General features: G+C 44.6%; 1 protein-coding gene across 2 annotated transcripts in view; it reads left to right on the top strand.

Moving 5' to 3' along the window:
* The window catches only part of ESR2 (estrogen receptor 2), a 97,691-nt gene that overhangs the window by 79,863 nt on the left and 2,466 nt on the right, over positions 1 to 15,362 (top strand). For both annotated transcript variants that reach the window (XM_083167331.1, XM_083167330.1), the window contains exons 5-8: positions 4,409 to 4,711; positions 5,743 to 5,881; positions 9,802 to 9,935; positions 12,510 to 12,690. In XM_083167331.1, the coding sequence (XP_083023457.1) occupies positions 4,409 to 4,711; positions 5,743 to 5,881; positions 9,802 to 9,935; positions 12,510 to 12,690 (757 nt within the window). The remainder of the gene's footprint in view (positions 1 to 4,408; positions 4,712 to 5,742; positions 5,882 to 9,801; positions 9,936 to 12,509; positions 12,691 to 15,362) is intronic.

Genomic DNA, 15,362 nt, shown 5'->3' with positions numbered 1-15,362 from the left:
CAAAATCCTTCTTAGATGGACAAAACCATGTGCACTGCAGGGGGGCAGATGTAAATGTGCAGAGAGAATTAGATTTGGGTGAGTTATTTTATTTTTGTGCAGGGTAAATACTGGCTGCTTTATTTTTACACTGCAATTTAGATCTCACTTTGAAGAAAAACTCCACCCAAATCTAATTCTCTCTGCACAAGTAACATCTGCCCCACCTGCAGTGTACATGGTTTTGTTTTGTCCATCTAAGAAGGATTTTGTCAGAAAGAGTGAACTAGAATAAGGCCCATAATGCCTAGCATTGCAAAGCGGTGATGGAGTGTCCCCCCCCCCCCCCCCCCACGATACCTGTGATGTGGTGTGCGGGGGGTCTCCACGTCCCCGGCTCAGCGGCTGTCCCTAGCGCCTCGTCCTCACCCTACAGACAGAAGGACATTCGGCTGTTACATACTGCTAGGGGGAGAAGGAGTTTGATGGAGGATGGGGAGGGGGTAGGCATCTGCGGCGGCCAGCGATAGAAGCCCATAGGCTTCAATAGGGTATCGCCACCCAAAGGTGGCGATACACCGCCCTGCAAAGATGCGGCGACCGGGTATAAATGCAGTAAAACCCCTGAAAACAAGGGGTTTACCATATTTTTCCCTTAGTAAATCCCGCCCTAAGAGTTATATTTGGTTTTCACAGCTCCTGCCAAAGGACTCTGGCATCCCCAGGCTTTGGAGGCTGAGCCAGGCTTGACAGACCGATCAGGAGGAGAATGATGGAAAAGGTAAGATTAGTTTGTTCTGTCATCATTGTGATTTAATATTGCCAGTATACAGTATAAACTGAATTTAACAAATGACTGTGATAGATTATAATAAGATGACAATAAGAATACACAGTAGCTCACTCCAAGACTTGATACTATTCCCCCTAATAAACCTTTTACTTATATATATTATACAGAATATAGTAACCTGGGGGAAAAAAAGGATAAAGCACCCATGGGTTTATGAGCTAACTATTAAAATAAACCTATTATATGCAATCAGTTTCTCATAAAAACAGAAAGCTTAAACTGCCCACACACGGTAAGATTTTTTTAAACGATATGGCCGTTTTCAACCAATCGGACAACCAATCGTTTACCAACTGTCCATATGTGGGCATGATCACGATCCCACCAGGCATTCATCTAGCTTGCTGACCGTTTCATTCATGCAGAAAGATAATGGCCAGTTGTGAATGAGGCCCAAAACAATATCTTGCCTACGGCCCCAACATGGCAGCAATTTATATTCCTCCAGATTTATCATTTGTATGAAACTTTGTATCAAGTACTGTAGAAAGACCTATTTGCTTTTCACAGATCGAACATCTGCAGGTCTACATGCAGAGGCCCCGCTGGCTCAGTTGGTTGAGCACCAGGAAGTGGAAGAAGATAATGATGATTCTCTGATACTTACCATTGATGAGTCCCTTCCTCCTCATGACCAGTCCCATCTTGTGTTGCCCATTCTTTCATCCTATGTCCAGCCCCATCTTTTCCAGTCTTCTCTTGCTTCCCACCCCCTTCCTCCTCAGAGGGACCAGTCACATTTTTTTCCGTACCCACCAAGTCCATGTTCCCAAAAGCCAATTCACGGACGAAAACTTTAGCCTATATATTCAAATCAGAGCTGCTTACCCTCCCGGAACGGCTGGGAGGTTCCCGAAAATCAGGTCCACCTCCCGGCCCCCCAGAAAGGTGAGCAACCCTCACGAATACCAGCGCCCACCCCGCAAACCGCGTTAATTTCCTGGGGAGGGGGAGAGGTAAAAATGAAAATCATGTAATTTAGCCACGCCCCTTCTTTGAAGACCCACAAATCACGGGATTCGCCATACTGGGGGGGGCGGGCTTGATACCATCTACAGCAGGCCCCGACCCCCGAAGTGCTGCTGACAGTCTCCTCTCCGGGCTTCTCTCTCGGGTTTAAGGATATACATTTTTGAGTCCAGTTGGGAAACTTTTTTCTAAAAAAAATGTTCTTTGCATGTCTGGGCTTGTTTCATTAGACTGTTGGAGGCGAATGTCGGAGCTATAGATTAAATATATTTTTTTTTACAGAATCACTATTGTATCTGAATTGTCTTTTCACTAATGGTACTATAATCAAGTAATATTAATTTTCGACTCACTACCTGTTAAGGGAATTCCATAGGGTGGGAGCAGCCTGAAGTAAGTCCTGCAATTGTGAATGGGAGCGAGTAAGTAGTATGGATGCAGATCCTGTGTAGAGCGGAGAGGTCTGGAGGGGATGTTTTTTGAGATAGGCGAAGAGATCGTCTCGTGATCCTTCTGGTTTGTACCTAGCATAAGATATGGATGTATTTTGCATATGTTTTATAGACGCATGTAACATAGTGGTTCTCAAACTGTGTGCCATGAGACCCTGGGGTGCCTCGGGACACGTGCAGGGGTGCCTTGGGTTGGTGTTCAAGGACCAATGGAAATTGTTTATGGTCATTGTTCTAGGCAAAACCAGTTCTGATGGCTGTTACTCATAAATTATGTGGACAGAACAGAAGTGAATCGTGTTGCACTCCAGATCACTATCCTAATGGTGACATTAGAAACACAATATACTTACTTTAATATTTTTTCTAATTTTATCAATAAGTAACTTTTAGCCCAGGATTGCCTTAAATCGGTGATTCAAAAGTGTTTGGGAACCAATGATGTAACAGGATTTAGAGACCGATTGAATGGAAGGAACAAAGGACAGTTCAGAGTCAAGGATGACCCCTAGGCAGCGAGCTTGTGGAGTAGGATTGATGTGTATAGTAAAATTCTCTCCTTGGTTGAGCACACTACACTTCTTCTCAATGGCTGAAGTCAGAGTTTCTCCAGAGCAGTTGAGCTGTGAATTTGGAAAATGAAAACCATCCAGCTAAAACACCAAATGACGGGCAGATTGGTAATTCGTGTGTACAGTTTCCTCAATCGCCATACATTTGTGTGTTCCGAGTCTGTATCTAAAAATGCCTGTAGTTCACCAAGGAAACAAAAAAAAAACACTAATAAAGATATTTACATAAATTACTGTTGGACAACTTTCATTAAGCACTTGCGCTATTTTTAAGGTTGTAAAAGATTTCATTATTATGGGAAAAAAAAGTCAAACACCATAATACCCTTAAAGGGAAACTGGTTAAGCTCAATACCATACATTGACATTGCCATGAATATGAGTGCTGTGATTGGTCAGAGCAGGGGGAGCTTTGTCCAATCTGAGTGATTCAATTCTAGGGCAATGCCTGTAAATTCACAATACTGTCTGTGTATTATTTCCTAATTAAAAAAATATACACTGTAAATGAGATAACTTGCCCAGAAAGAGGAGCCTGCAAAAAAAATAATAGTAAATTAAAAAGTAAAACTCAAAATTGCTTTTTTTTTTGCTGCAGTGTTTTAAATAATACTGGGGCAGATGTACCAAGCCTTGGAGAGTTAAAAAGTGGAGAGAGAAACTAACAACCAACCAGTTCCTAACGGTAATTTTTCAAACACAGCCTGTAACATGTTAGGAGCTGACTGGCTAGTACGTTATCTCTCTCCACTTTTTCTAAGGCTTAATACATCTCCTGTGTGATATTTTCTGTCCATTTCACCCTGTGCCGTACTACTGTAATGTGTATTGAACTGTGGCGCTCTTTATTTGTACTCTATTCTTGTTATTTATTCAATGAGTTTTGTCTCCCTGTACTGTTCCTTTGTACGGCGCTGCAAAACACTTGTGGCGCCTTTATAAATAAAATTATAATACAAATTATAATAATACTCCATATAGTAGTGGAGATGAAGTAAAGTCTAATAACAACGCCACCTTTCTTCTGAATAACTGTATTGTTTTGCCAAAGAATAGCTATTGGCTGGCAAAATGGAGCACACTGTCTTGTGCCTCTCTATTGAATATGTATTGCACTGTGAGCAAAGCGAAGGACACATCTGTAAACTACTGGGATTAGTGTAAGGTGACGGGGGCAAATGGTGTAGGCCTCTATCTATTATTTTAAATAAAGACTGTAACCCTACTACAGCTTTGGTCACATTGTACAATTGTGACATTCTGATGTTTGAACAAGATGTCTCTGAAAAGAGGAAGTTTCATTATGGCAACCCTGAATACCATCGTAAAGATGGCGTCACCAGGAACAGGTATGGGGTCACCTATTGTATGCAAGCCCACCCTCTGCCCCTTAATTATACCTGGCTAGTGTGTCTTTATATATTTACACAAAGATCAGGACCAAAACTCCTAAAGTGAGGTTGGGAATGGCTGTTGAAGATGCCCACATCTTCCACTTTTTGTGTCCAAGTGTCATGGTAACCGCAATTGTGTTTGTGCTTTGTATGATCAGTAAGACTATTCTAAGTTCCAGTTGTTTTCAGGAACTAGACGTGAACGTTGTGGCTACCGGATCATACGTCACCGGCGTCACTCAGAGGATCAAATGCACTGCCTTGGAAAAAACAAAAAGATCATTGAAACTATCGGACGAGTGAAAGAAGTTCTTCCCAGCTCCATTGGGCCGGAACAGTTTGTTTTGTCATTAGTTGAAGCCGAACCACCAAATGTTTTATTAATGAACAGTACCTGTAAGCCTTTTACTGAAGCATCTATGATGATGTCACTAACGAAGCTGGCGGACAAGGAACTGGTGCACATGATAGCGTGGGCTAAGAAGATCCCAGGTACGAACTAGACCAGGATAGATGAATGTTTGTGCTGCAAATTCTGCGAAAGTTATTTCTGTATAGAAAACCATTTGTTTTTGTACATCTCTTGTATTTGTTTTCAAGGTGTCTATTCATGAAATGGGGCATTTCAGGGCGTAAACTGGGCGGTGATAGGACTGTATGTATCCATATTGACTTGTAAGAGTGCCATGGGCGTGTTACGGGCATCCATCAAAAGCGCTCTGCAGTTCTGAATCCAGGGAAGGGAAGCCTATCTCTTGCCATGGGGCTGGGGCATGTGCCGTTAAGACTGTGGTCGCTGGCATAAAATGAATGGGTGGCACTGGTTACGCTTGCACCTGCATGAGACCCCGCATTAATTGGATGGATACTCTAATTTGCTCATTTTGATATAATACTGGCCATCTTGAATTAGAGCGGGACGAATGGCGTGAGCAGAGGCAGATTTAGACCTCATGGGACCCTAGACGAGACCAGTTTGGGGCCGCCCCTCCCAATCCCAGAACACTATATATTTGCTGCTGATTGCAGGTGGCATCGATAGAGTACCTTGGCGCGTGAAGTCTGCTGATAATTGCGCAGCTGTGTAAACATCGGCATTGCATTCAAATCTGAATCAGGCCTAGGTCTTTTGGAAGTAGGCTTAATATTTTGTCATATTTAAAGTAAACTGAGTGACCGCTTTACTTCACAAACAGTTTTTTTATCCTATCAGAGAACATCGAAGGGAGTGTGGGCCGGTCCATGTGATGTCATAATGGCATGCCATAGCCGCACAATACTCCTGTGGCAACATTCTGGATGGCCAGAATATTATGGGGCATGGTGACGTCATTGTGGCTCCACTCCTGCCATACAGTGCCATAAGTGGGCGGCCGAGTAGGGGCGTCTGAGGGAGTGGGAGTCTTGCTCACCTTTGTGGGCCACACAATTTGCAGGAGCTTCCTGGCCATTCTGGAAAGTTAGGCAAGTATAATGAGTTCACATTTGTGAAACAAAAATAAAACTTTTTTTTTTTTTTACAGGATTTGTTGAGTTGAGTCTATATGATCAAGTTCGCCTGCTGGAGAGCTGCTGGCTAGAAGTATTAATGATGGGACTAATGTGGCGGTCCATCGATCAGCCTGGCAAGCTGATCTTTGCCCCAGATCTTTCTCTTGACCGGTGAGTTATAACTCATGACTCCCAGAATAAAATATCAAAATAGTGTTGTAGTTAAAAATATAAAAAGGATAGGCTAACACAATAGATGCAGCCATTTTGTGGGCAAAACCAGTATGCACTGCATATACTCTCCCTATGGAGGGGGAATAATTACTGTATAAAGAGTGCTCTACATTGTTATAATGTGCTAGAACAACTTTTTAGAAGTTATTCAACATGTCCACTTCTGATTCTAAAAGTAAATGAGTCAGAAAATGATTTCTCGCTAGGCAGAACAATTAGAGAAGGTGTGAAATTTTCATGGCACTTCAGAGTTGTCAAGAACCCAAGAATAAGGAACATTTCTTTAATAGTGCTAATGATGAGTCTTCTCACTACTTAAGACTCTCCACAATTTCATTTTTCTCAGATTGCTGGGTATTACAATTAGAAACTGTTTTATTTTTAATATATATATTTTTTCTTTTATTGAAAGTGGACTGTAGGTAACTGCTGCATGTCCTCTGTGTCCCAAACCATTCTCTCCCACTTTCTTCCTCAAAACTTCGCTTCACATCCTTAAGACTTCTCATGTGCTTCACCTCGCTTATGGGACTCATCAACTTCTCCTCTCAGTCTTCCTCTTAGCGACATATCCTTACAATTCTTCGATGTGTTTATTTGCTCCTGCCACTGAATGGAAAAGAATACTATTTGAAATGTACAGATATACCATACCCTCCAATATGACCCATTCCATTAGGTACAAAATGCTCTGTTTCTGGACTTCCCTGCCAGTGGCAGTTGCAAAATTGGGGCTGCAGCACTGTCTAATATTCAAAAAAGGGGAGCCAAGCCTAATGCCACTCCAATATCACTGTCCTGGACACACTGACAGTTGATGTGACCCTCCTTTTTGAGTTTTGGACTGTGCTGGAGTCCAACCTCTGTAACTGCCACTGGCAGGGAAGTCCAGGAACAGAGCGTTTTGTACCTAATGGAATAGGTCATGTTGGAGGGTCTGATATAGCCGCGCTCATTGTTGCCGAAGCACCATGTGCGGCAAGTTAAACCAGTTATGCTGAGCGCCAGTAAATGCTTTTCAATGGACCATAACCTTCCACCATATTTTAATTTACCCTTAATAACAATTACATGTGTATTTATCCACACAGTCAAGCTCTAAAAATGTTCAGTTTTCGGCGCTTGATAAATAGCACAATCCAGTTTCAGTAATAAATGTGCACTCGCGGTAAATTGACTGAAGTGTGAGTTTTTATAAGTGGTAAATGTTGCTCATAGCAACCAATCAGACTCTTATCTATGCAAAACTAAGGCAAGGCATGCTGGGATGTGTAATTCATCAACAGCTGGAGGGCCACTTATTGCCCACCTCTGCTGTAGAAGATGCAAGATAAATACATAGAATCACATTGGCTACTACATCTCTTGTTTGTAAAAACTCACACTTTGGTTTCTTGCCGGTTCGACCCAGTAATTAGTGCAATGTGAAAGGGTTACCGGGTCCCACAAAGGGTAGCAACACAGCAATACGAACCTGTAAAAAAGAAGGGCTCTTACCGGTTCGTTGCTATGCAGTGTGAATGGGTTAAACGAGTCGAGCGACCTGTTTCCCTTCACACTATGGTGGAGGCAGTGCTCGGAGCAGCGCCAGCTCTAAGCACTGCCTCCTCCCCTGTCCCCAATGACGCGCTGACTCACCACCGCACCCCCAAATGACATCAATAATGCCTGTTCGCTGAGGGGATATGAATATCCCAAAATGCAGGGTCGCGCCGGGACTGGACCGTTTCAAAGTCCCGGTGTACCCTGCATTTTGTGATGTGAAAGCAGTATTAGTCACACAATACACGGTCTACATAAAATAACATCTAAAAGTGTTTTTTGTCTTTTCTATGTCCAAATAACAAAGACTTTAAACATATTTGAACCATAGGAATATGTACAAGCCAGCTCATTATTATTATTATTAGTCCTAATTTGCTCCAATTATACCTCATCGGCACTTCAGAATATATTCCAATTTCCCTTAAATGACTTGCAGATGATTATCTGTTTGGTCTCTTTAGTTATACAATGGTTTCCTTATTTGAACCGTTCTGTGATTGGGAATTATGTAAAATATCCTTCATTTTCAGTGTTGTGTTAACAAGCCGGTCAATGTGGATTTAGCAGATGTTGTTTCAGTAAAGTCATCTCCATAAGAGGGAACATTTGGGACACCACGGCGCATGTTTATTGATTTATAATAATGTCTTTGTATGAACCTTTCCTAAAAATACTGGAATTATGCTAAATTAAAATTCAAGATGAATAAATAGACAGAGTAGAATATACAGGTAACGATGTTTGGTACTACGTCTACCACAAAATAAATTCCATCTGTCACAGTTGGGAGATTAAAATCTATTGTTGCTATGGGTTACAACAAGGTTTCTTTTGCACCAGTTTTCATAAATTTCCATCAATGTTTTTTTTAAAGATGTTATTTTGGTGATTTGATAATTAGAAGGCAGATTCTTTAGTTCTGAGCCTTTGTATTGTGCGTATAATTCAACTTTCGCGCTGTGGCCTCTTTGGAACATTGTGGTCTAATTTGGGTTTGCTATATGTTGTTTAAAATTACATGAAATCTAACATGTAGTCTAGCGCAGGCTTTCCTGGTTCAGCGGGTCTGTTAGCACCAGCACTGACTTCCAGCATGGGTTCCAGTAGTGAGTTTCACTACCCCCTAACTCTCCACCGCCACAGATGAACCCTTTCCCTAGTGTCTAATGTGACCTCCCCACCTGCAGCTTAACCCTATCCCTCCAGTACCGCAGCCCATCACTTCTCCCAGTACCTAACCGTGACCTCCTCTACTGCAGCTTAACCCTATCCCTCTAGTACCGCAACCCAACACTTCTCCTAGTACATAACCATGACCTCCTCTACTGCAGCTTAACCCTATCCCTCCAGTACCGCAGCCCATCACTTCTCCCAGTACCTAACCATGACCACCTCTGCTGCAGCTTAATAACATTATATAAAAACAAAGCAAGAAAAAACTAAAACTAAATTTAAAATCCTTGTCTAAAATAACACTGCTCCTCTAACCATGACCTCCTCTACTGCAGCAGCCCATCACTTCTCCCAGTATCTAACCATGTCCTCCTCTACTGCCGCAGCCCATCACTTCTCCCAGTATCTAACCATGACCTCCTTTCCTGCAGCTTAACCCTGTCCCTCCACTGCCGCAGCCCATCACTTCTCCCAGTACAGTAGCTAACTACGTAATAATCTCCACATCCCTGACTCCCGCCCTCAGCAGCAGGTCCCAACCTCTATGTAATAATCTCCACATCCCTGACTCCCGCCCTCAGCAGCAGGTCCCTACCTCTACGTAATAAAGCTCCATAGCCCTGCCTCCACCCTCAGCAGCAGCAGGTCCCTACCTCTACGTAATAATCTCCACCTCCCTGACTCCACCAACAGTAGCAGGTCCCTACCACTATGTAATAAATCTCCACATCCCTGACTTTACCAACAGCAGCAGGTGCCTACCTCTATGTAATAATCTCCACATCCCTGACTCCCGCCTTCAGCAGCAGGTGCCTACCTCTATGTAATAATCTCCACATCCCTGACTCCCGCCTTCAGCAGCAGGTCCCTACCTCTATGTAATAATCTCCACATCCCTATCTCCCGCTCTCAGCAGCAGGTCCCTACCTCTATGTAATATTCTCCACATCCCTATCTCCCGCCCTCAGCAGCAGGTCCCTACCTCTATGTAATATTCTCCACATCCCTGACTCCGCCCTCATGAAATGTGCAGTCTGGACGGCTTGTGGCAGGGTCTAGATGCTGCCACCACAATAGCAAGTTGCCATCTTCATACTCTGTACAGTCACATGAATAAAACATAATTTATGTATTTACAGAGATGAAGGTAAATGTGTGGAGGGTATTCTAGAAATCTTTGACATGCTGCTAGCTACTACGTCAAGATTCCGAGATTTAAAGCTGCAACACAGAGAATATCTATGCCTGAAAGCTATGATCCTGCTCAATTCCAGTGAGTATTTGCAATAGACAGTCTTCATCCAACTTACTTTTACGTTTTAAGATACTTTTTCGATATAGTAGTAGTACGTTTATTTATATGGCGCCGCAAAGTGTCCGCAGCGCCGTACATAGCAAACAAAAAACAAATGACAAGGTAACGTACAGGGTGTGTTGAAAAATACAGTATAAATAGGGGTATAGCTGGTAGAAATAAAATCAGCATCAGTTCAGAAGTAGGTGTCAAAATTGTCGAGGAGACTGAAGATGAAGTAGAGGAAGGGAAGAACAGGACAGGAGGACAGGTGAGGTAAAGAGGTAGGGTGAGTACGTGAGGAAGGAGGACCCTACTCATAAGAGTTAACATACTAAAAATAGGTGGGTGGACGAACGAAAAACAACAGGATAAGTAGGAACGGAGGGGAACGGAGGCAGGATAGAGGTTAGGAGGAGGGATAGGCTAGTCGAAAAAAGTGGGTTTTAAGGGAGCGCTTGAAGGAGGTAAGGGAATCAGAAAGCCTGATGGGTGGCGGGAGGTTGTTCCAGTGCAGGGGGGCAGCGCGAGAGAAGTCTTGGACACGGGAGTGGGAGGAGGTGATTAGGTGAGAGGTCAGTCGGCGGTCAGCGATGGAGCGAAGAGGACGGGAGGGAGTGTGGATAGAGATCAGTGAAGAGAGGTAAGGAGTGGTGGACGAGGAGAGAGCCTTGTAGAGCGGCGGGAGAAGAAGATGAGCCTAGCAGCAGCGTTAAGAATGGTTTGGAGAGGTGCGAGGCGGGTGAGAGGTAGCCCAGAGAGAAGGATGTTGCAGTAGTCAAGGCGGGAGATGACAAGAGAGTGAATGAGAATTTTGGTCGCGTCAGTGGAGAGGAATGGTCTGATGCCTGAGATGTTGCGTAGGTGAAAGCGGCAAGACTGTGAGAGAGCACGAATGTGGGGGGTGAAAGAGAGGGAGGAGTCAATGATGACACAGAGGCAGCGCGTTTGGTCGGTGGAGGTGATCTCGGTTTCACCAATGCTGATGGAGATAGTGGGAGAAGAGGGGATGTTCGGGGGATGGAAGATTAGAAGTTCAGTTTTAGCCATGTTTAGTTTCAGGAAGCGTTGGGTCATCCAGGCTGAGATGGCCGTGAGGCATTCGGAGACCTTGGACAGGAGTGATGGGGATAGGTCGGGGGAGGAGAGATAGATTAGGGTATCATCAGCATAAAGGGGGTAATGAAAACCATAGGAGCTGATGAGGGTGCCCAGAGAGGTGGTGTAGAGGGAGAAGAGGAGAGGGCCAAGGACTGACCCTTGGGGAACACCGACTGGCTGCGGGGTAGTAGGAGAGGAGGAGCTCGGAGTGGAGACGGAGAAGGAACGATCGGAGAGGTATGAGGTGAACCAGGAGAAGACCGTGCCAGTGATGCCAAAGGAGCGGAGGGTGTTGAGCAGGAGAGGGTGGTCAACAGTGTCAAAGGCAGCCGACAGATCAAGCTGGATGAGGATAGAGAAGAGGCCTTTGGATCTAGCCGATAGTAAATTGTTAGTGACTTTGGTCAGGGCAGTTTCAGTGGAATGTAAAGGGCGGAACCCGGATTCGAGGGGGGTCTAGAATGGAGTTAGCAGTAAGGTGGCTTAGGAGACGATTATAGGTCAGACGTTCTAGGAGCTTGGAGGCAAAAGGGAGGAGGGAGATGGGCCTGTAGTTGGATGGAGAGTTGGGGTCCAGATTTGTTTTTTTGAGAATTGGAGAGACAAGAGCGTGTTTGAAGGAGGAAGGGAAGATCCCAGAGGATAGTGAAAGATTAAAGAGGTGAGCCAGGTGAGAGCAGACTGACGGACTGAGACGACGGATAATATTGGAGGGGATAGGATCGAGCGGGCAGGTGGAGGGAGAAGCGGATTGAAGGATAGAGTGGACTTCAGCAGCAGCGGTGGGGTAAAATGAGGACAGGGGTTGGAAGGAGGGGAGTGGAGATGTAGGAGGGGAGGAGGGAGAGGGTGAGGTCATGGCAGCAGTGATGGCAGTCCTGAGAGATATAGTTCAAGATCAGCCTGTATATGGACAGCCACAGCCATTTAAGACTCCCCAGAACCCTAGGCAAAATGTCAACCTCTTGCCCCCACCCCCCACCCCACTCCACCCAACACTGCCACCAATACTTACTTTCCAGACCCTCAAGTGAAAGTGTGGAGGTGGCGCCTTAGAAGTTCCACTGCTGTCACCTACATTAAGTACAACAAGGAGATCTTTCTCATGGTCATCCTTAATCTTGTGATAGGCAGGCCCTGCAGGGGCCCCACCCCCCAATCCTGGCCCCCAAGACATATAACCTCCTCCCAGTCCCCAGTGTATTAAAATACCCACCATGATAAGGTAAGTATCCCCATGATAAGTGACATAATGACTAAGCTTTCAAAATTGTGGCCTAGAAAAGGGTCAAGAACACAGTCTACTACTTAAATGGAATAGGGTCAAAACCAGTGCCCTTGGGGTGATGTGATCCCGAGTGTGTGTGTGTGTCCCATTGTGTAGATGCATAATACAAATAACCTCATGTTCTCTAATATGTCATTGTGTGCCGTGTCACCTATAACCCACAGGCATGTTTCCACTAACAAGCTCACAGGAGGAGTCAGACAGCAGCAGGAAGCTGCACCACCTCTTAAACACCGTCACGGACGGACTGGTCTGGGTCATTGCCAAGAGTGGGATCCCTTTCCGCCAACAATCAACACGATTGGCAAATCTATTAATGCTTCTTTCTCATGTCAGACATGCCAGGTATGACTAGCTGCTACCTTTCCCAGCATACACTACAGCAATGCAGAATAAATGTTTTGAATTTATATTTTTTTTAAATTTATATTAAATGAAGTAAACTGCGCCTATCGATCATCCTTACATACCTCCCAACATGAGCCGTTATGGGTCATAGAGTTGACAATAATTAGGTTGAGAGTCAACAGGTCAACATAAGTTTATGGACATTATTTGGTGCATATGTTTACATAAGTCGTCATGGACACCGTACAAGTGTACCGCTTTGCTTGCCATGTTTCGGTCAAGGTGACTCACTGCGCTCAGCAGACTAATATAATCCCCCACGATGCCCACTTGGATTGTAAAGAATGAAAAAACACCTTTTTTTAAAAGGAAAAAAAAAAAGTGAAAAACGAATGAAGACCTTTTTCTTTTTGCACTTTTGACCATATCGTCTTAATGCATGTCTAACTTTTTCAAGTGTCAACCTACTTACTGTCAAACTATCGTCCACATCCCACATGACCTCTCTCAGTAGGGACAATGGGGAAGATGTATTAAAGCTGGTAAAGTGAAAGGTGATAACTTGCAAGCTGTGCTTGAAAATGGCAGTTAGGAGCTGATTGGCTGGTGCGTTATCATCTTCCTCATTACCACCACTTTAGCAGGCTTAATACATCTTACCCAATATGCTCTGTTCCCTCTTCCTTTTGATTGCTGTCACCGGTGTTAAAACACCTTAACCCAGTGGTTCCCAAACTTTCTGAATCATGGCACCCTAAGAATTTTTTTCACGGCACCCCTAGGCCAAAAGTTTTTTACTGAGAATTTCAGAAAAAAAATATATTAAGTTAAATAAGTTGCGATTAAATTTTATCCCTAGGTCCAGTTATATGGTGAGGAACATGATTCACTGTTTACCCAAATATTTAATTATTGGAAGCCGCAAGCACTGATTTTGCCTATTTCATTGACCATAAATAATTTGAATTGGTTCTGGACCACCAACCTGAGGCACCCCTGCAAGTGCTCCGAGGCACCTGAGGGAGCCTAGGCGCACAGTTTTGGGACCACTGCCTTAACCTATTAATTAACTAGTTCAACACGGCTGATGGCATCATAAATGAAGAGAGAAGTCCAGGAGCAGAGCATTTTGTCCCTCCTGAAATGGGCCACGTTGGGAGGTATGAGGTCCTCCGGGTCAGTTATGTGCTGGTGTACAGTTGTGCTTCTGATTGCCGACATGTTATGATTGGCAGCCATCAGCACCAGTTCTGCCTATCACTTTGAGTATAAATAATTTTATTTGGTCCTTGACCACCAACCTGAAGCACCCATGCAAGAGTCTTGCGGCCCTATAGGATGTCTAGGCACACTGCTTGGGAACCACAGCACTAGAGCAACGCACTACTGCATTTTAAAACAATCTATCCATCGCCAAATAATACCTGCCCGACATTCTGCCAGCCGCAGCCTGCTCTGGACAGGTTTGCATTCTCAGTTGTGCACTGCCCAGCGAATCGTGAAGCATGGACTTAAAAATCAGTGAAACCAGTGCAGCTCTGGCCATGTACAGTACAAACGTGCAGCATTCTTTGTCCTATAGTATATCAGTTTTATTGTATTATTACTAAGCAGACATTCACAGACACTCTAATGGTGTCCATACACTTATGCAATATTACATACAATCATTTGATTTTTGACCACATCTGTTCTCTAAATCGAATGATTGTATGCACATTTTGTGTACCATGTGACACCGCGGGCCCATTGGTCAACTCTCACATTGATAGATAATATGCCCTGCACATAATATCTATCGAATTGCACAAGGCGACAGGCCACAGGCGATCGCTCGAATGCAATCAGCGGATGGAGGGAGCACTTCTGATTGGTTTGGGGGCCGGAGGGGGTGCTGGCGGTGGAGTAGCGTAGCGCTGTGAAGGAGCACTGAAGTTGGCGGTGGTCAGCAGCTGCAGAATTTTGAAAAAAAAAAGGTACTTGTGTATTATCACGGCGCCCATCGCATCGCAGACCATAAGGCATGCGATGGTATGCGATGCAATGTCCCGCGATGTTCCCCAATGTCATACAATGTTAAAATTGTATGGCATTGTATATGGCATACAATGCGATGCGATTATAAATGGTATAAGCACCCTAATGGGTGCTAACAATGTTAAATGCACCCCCCCCCGCCACCCCTAGTATGAACGTGAACCCGAGGCATGGCGAGCGGCGGCGGTACGCGTCCTCTGACCTTTTCATACCCCCACTATCCACGTCGGCGTGGAGTTGTACTTGTATAGTGTGGCGCGCGCAGCGTGCCACCGGGCCCGAAGCGTGGCGGGCGAAGCGCATTACTTCACAGGTATACGTGTCCCCTCGCTGCGCTCGCCACGCTATATAAAATCAACTCCATGCCGCCGTGGATAGTGGGGGTATGAAAAGGTCGGAGGACACTGCGCTTGCCACGCTTTGGGTTCACGTTCATACTGGGGTGTGGCGTGGGGGTGCATTTAAAATTGTAAGCACCCTTTAGGGTGCTTAAAAGTACCCATTAGGGTGCTTATACAATTTAAAATCGTATAGGGGCTTACATCGCATCGCATTGGGTGTATGGCATGCGATGCGATAAAAAATTGTGCGACTTAACCTGGGGGGCACTGTGATAATACACAAGTACCAAA

The sequence above is a fragment of the Crinia signifera genome, chromosome 12 (genome assembly GCF_055691185.1).
Source record: "Crinia signifera chromosome 12, ASM5569118v1, whole genome shotgun sequence".
Lineage (NCBI taxonomy): Eukaryota > Metazoa > Chordata > Amphibia > Anura > Myobatrachidae > Crinia > Crinia signifera.
This window is presented reverse-complemented; position numbering and strand designations above follow the sequence as displayed.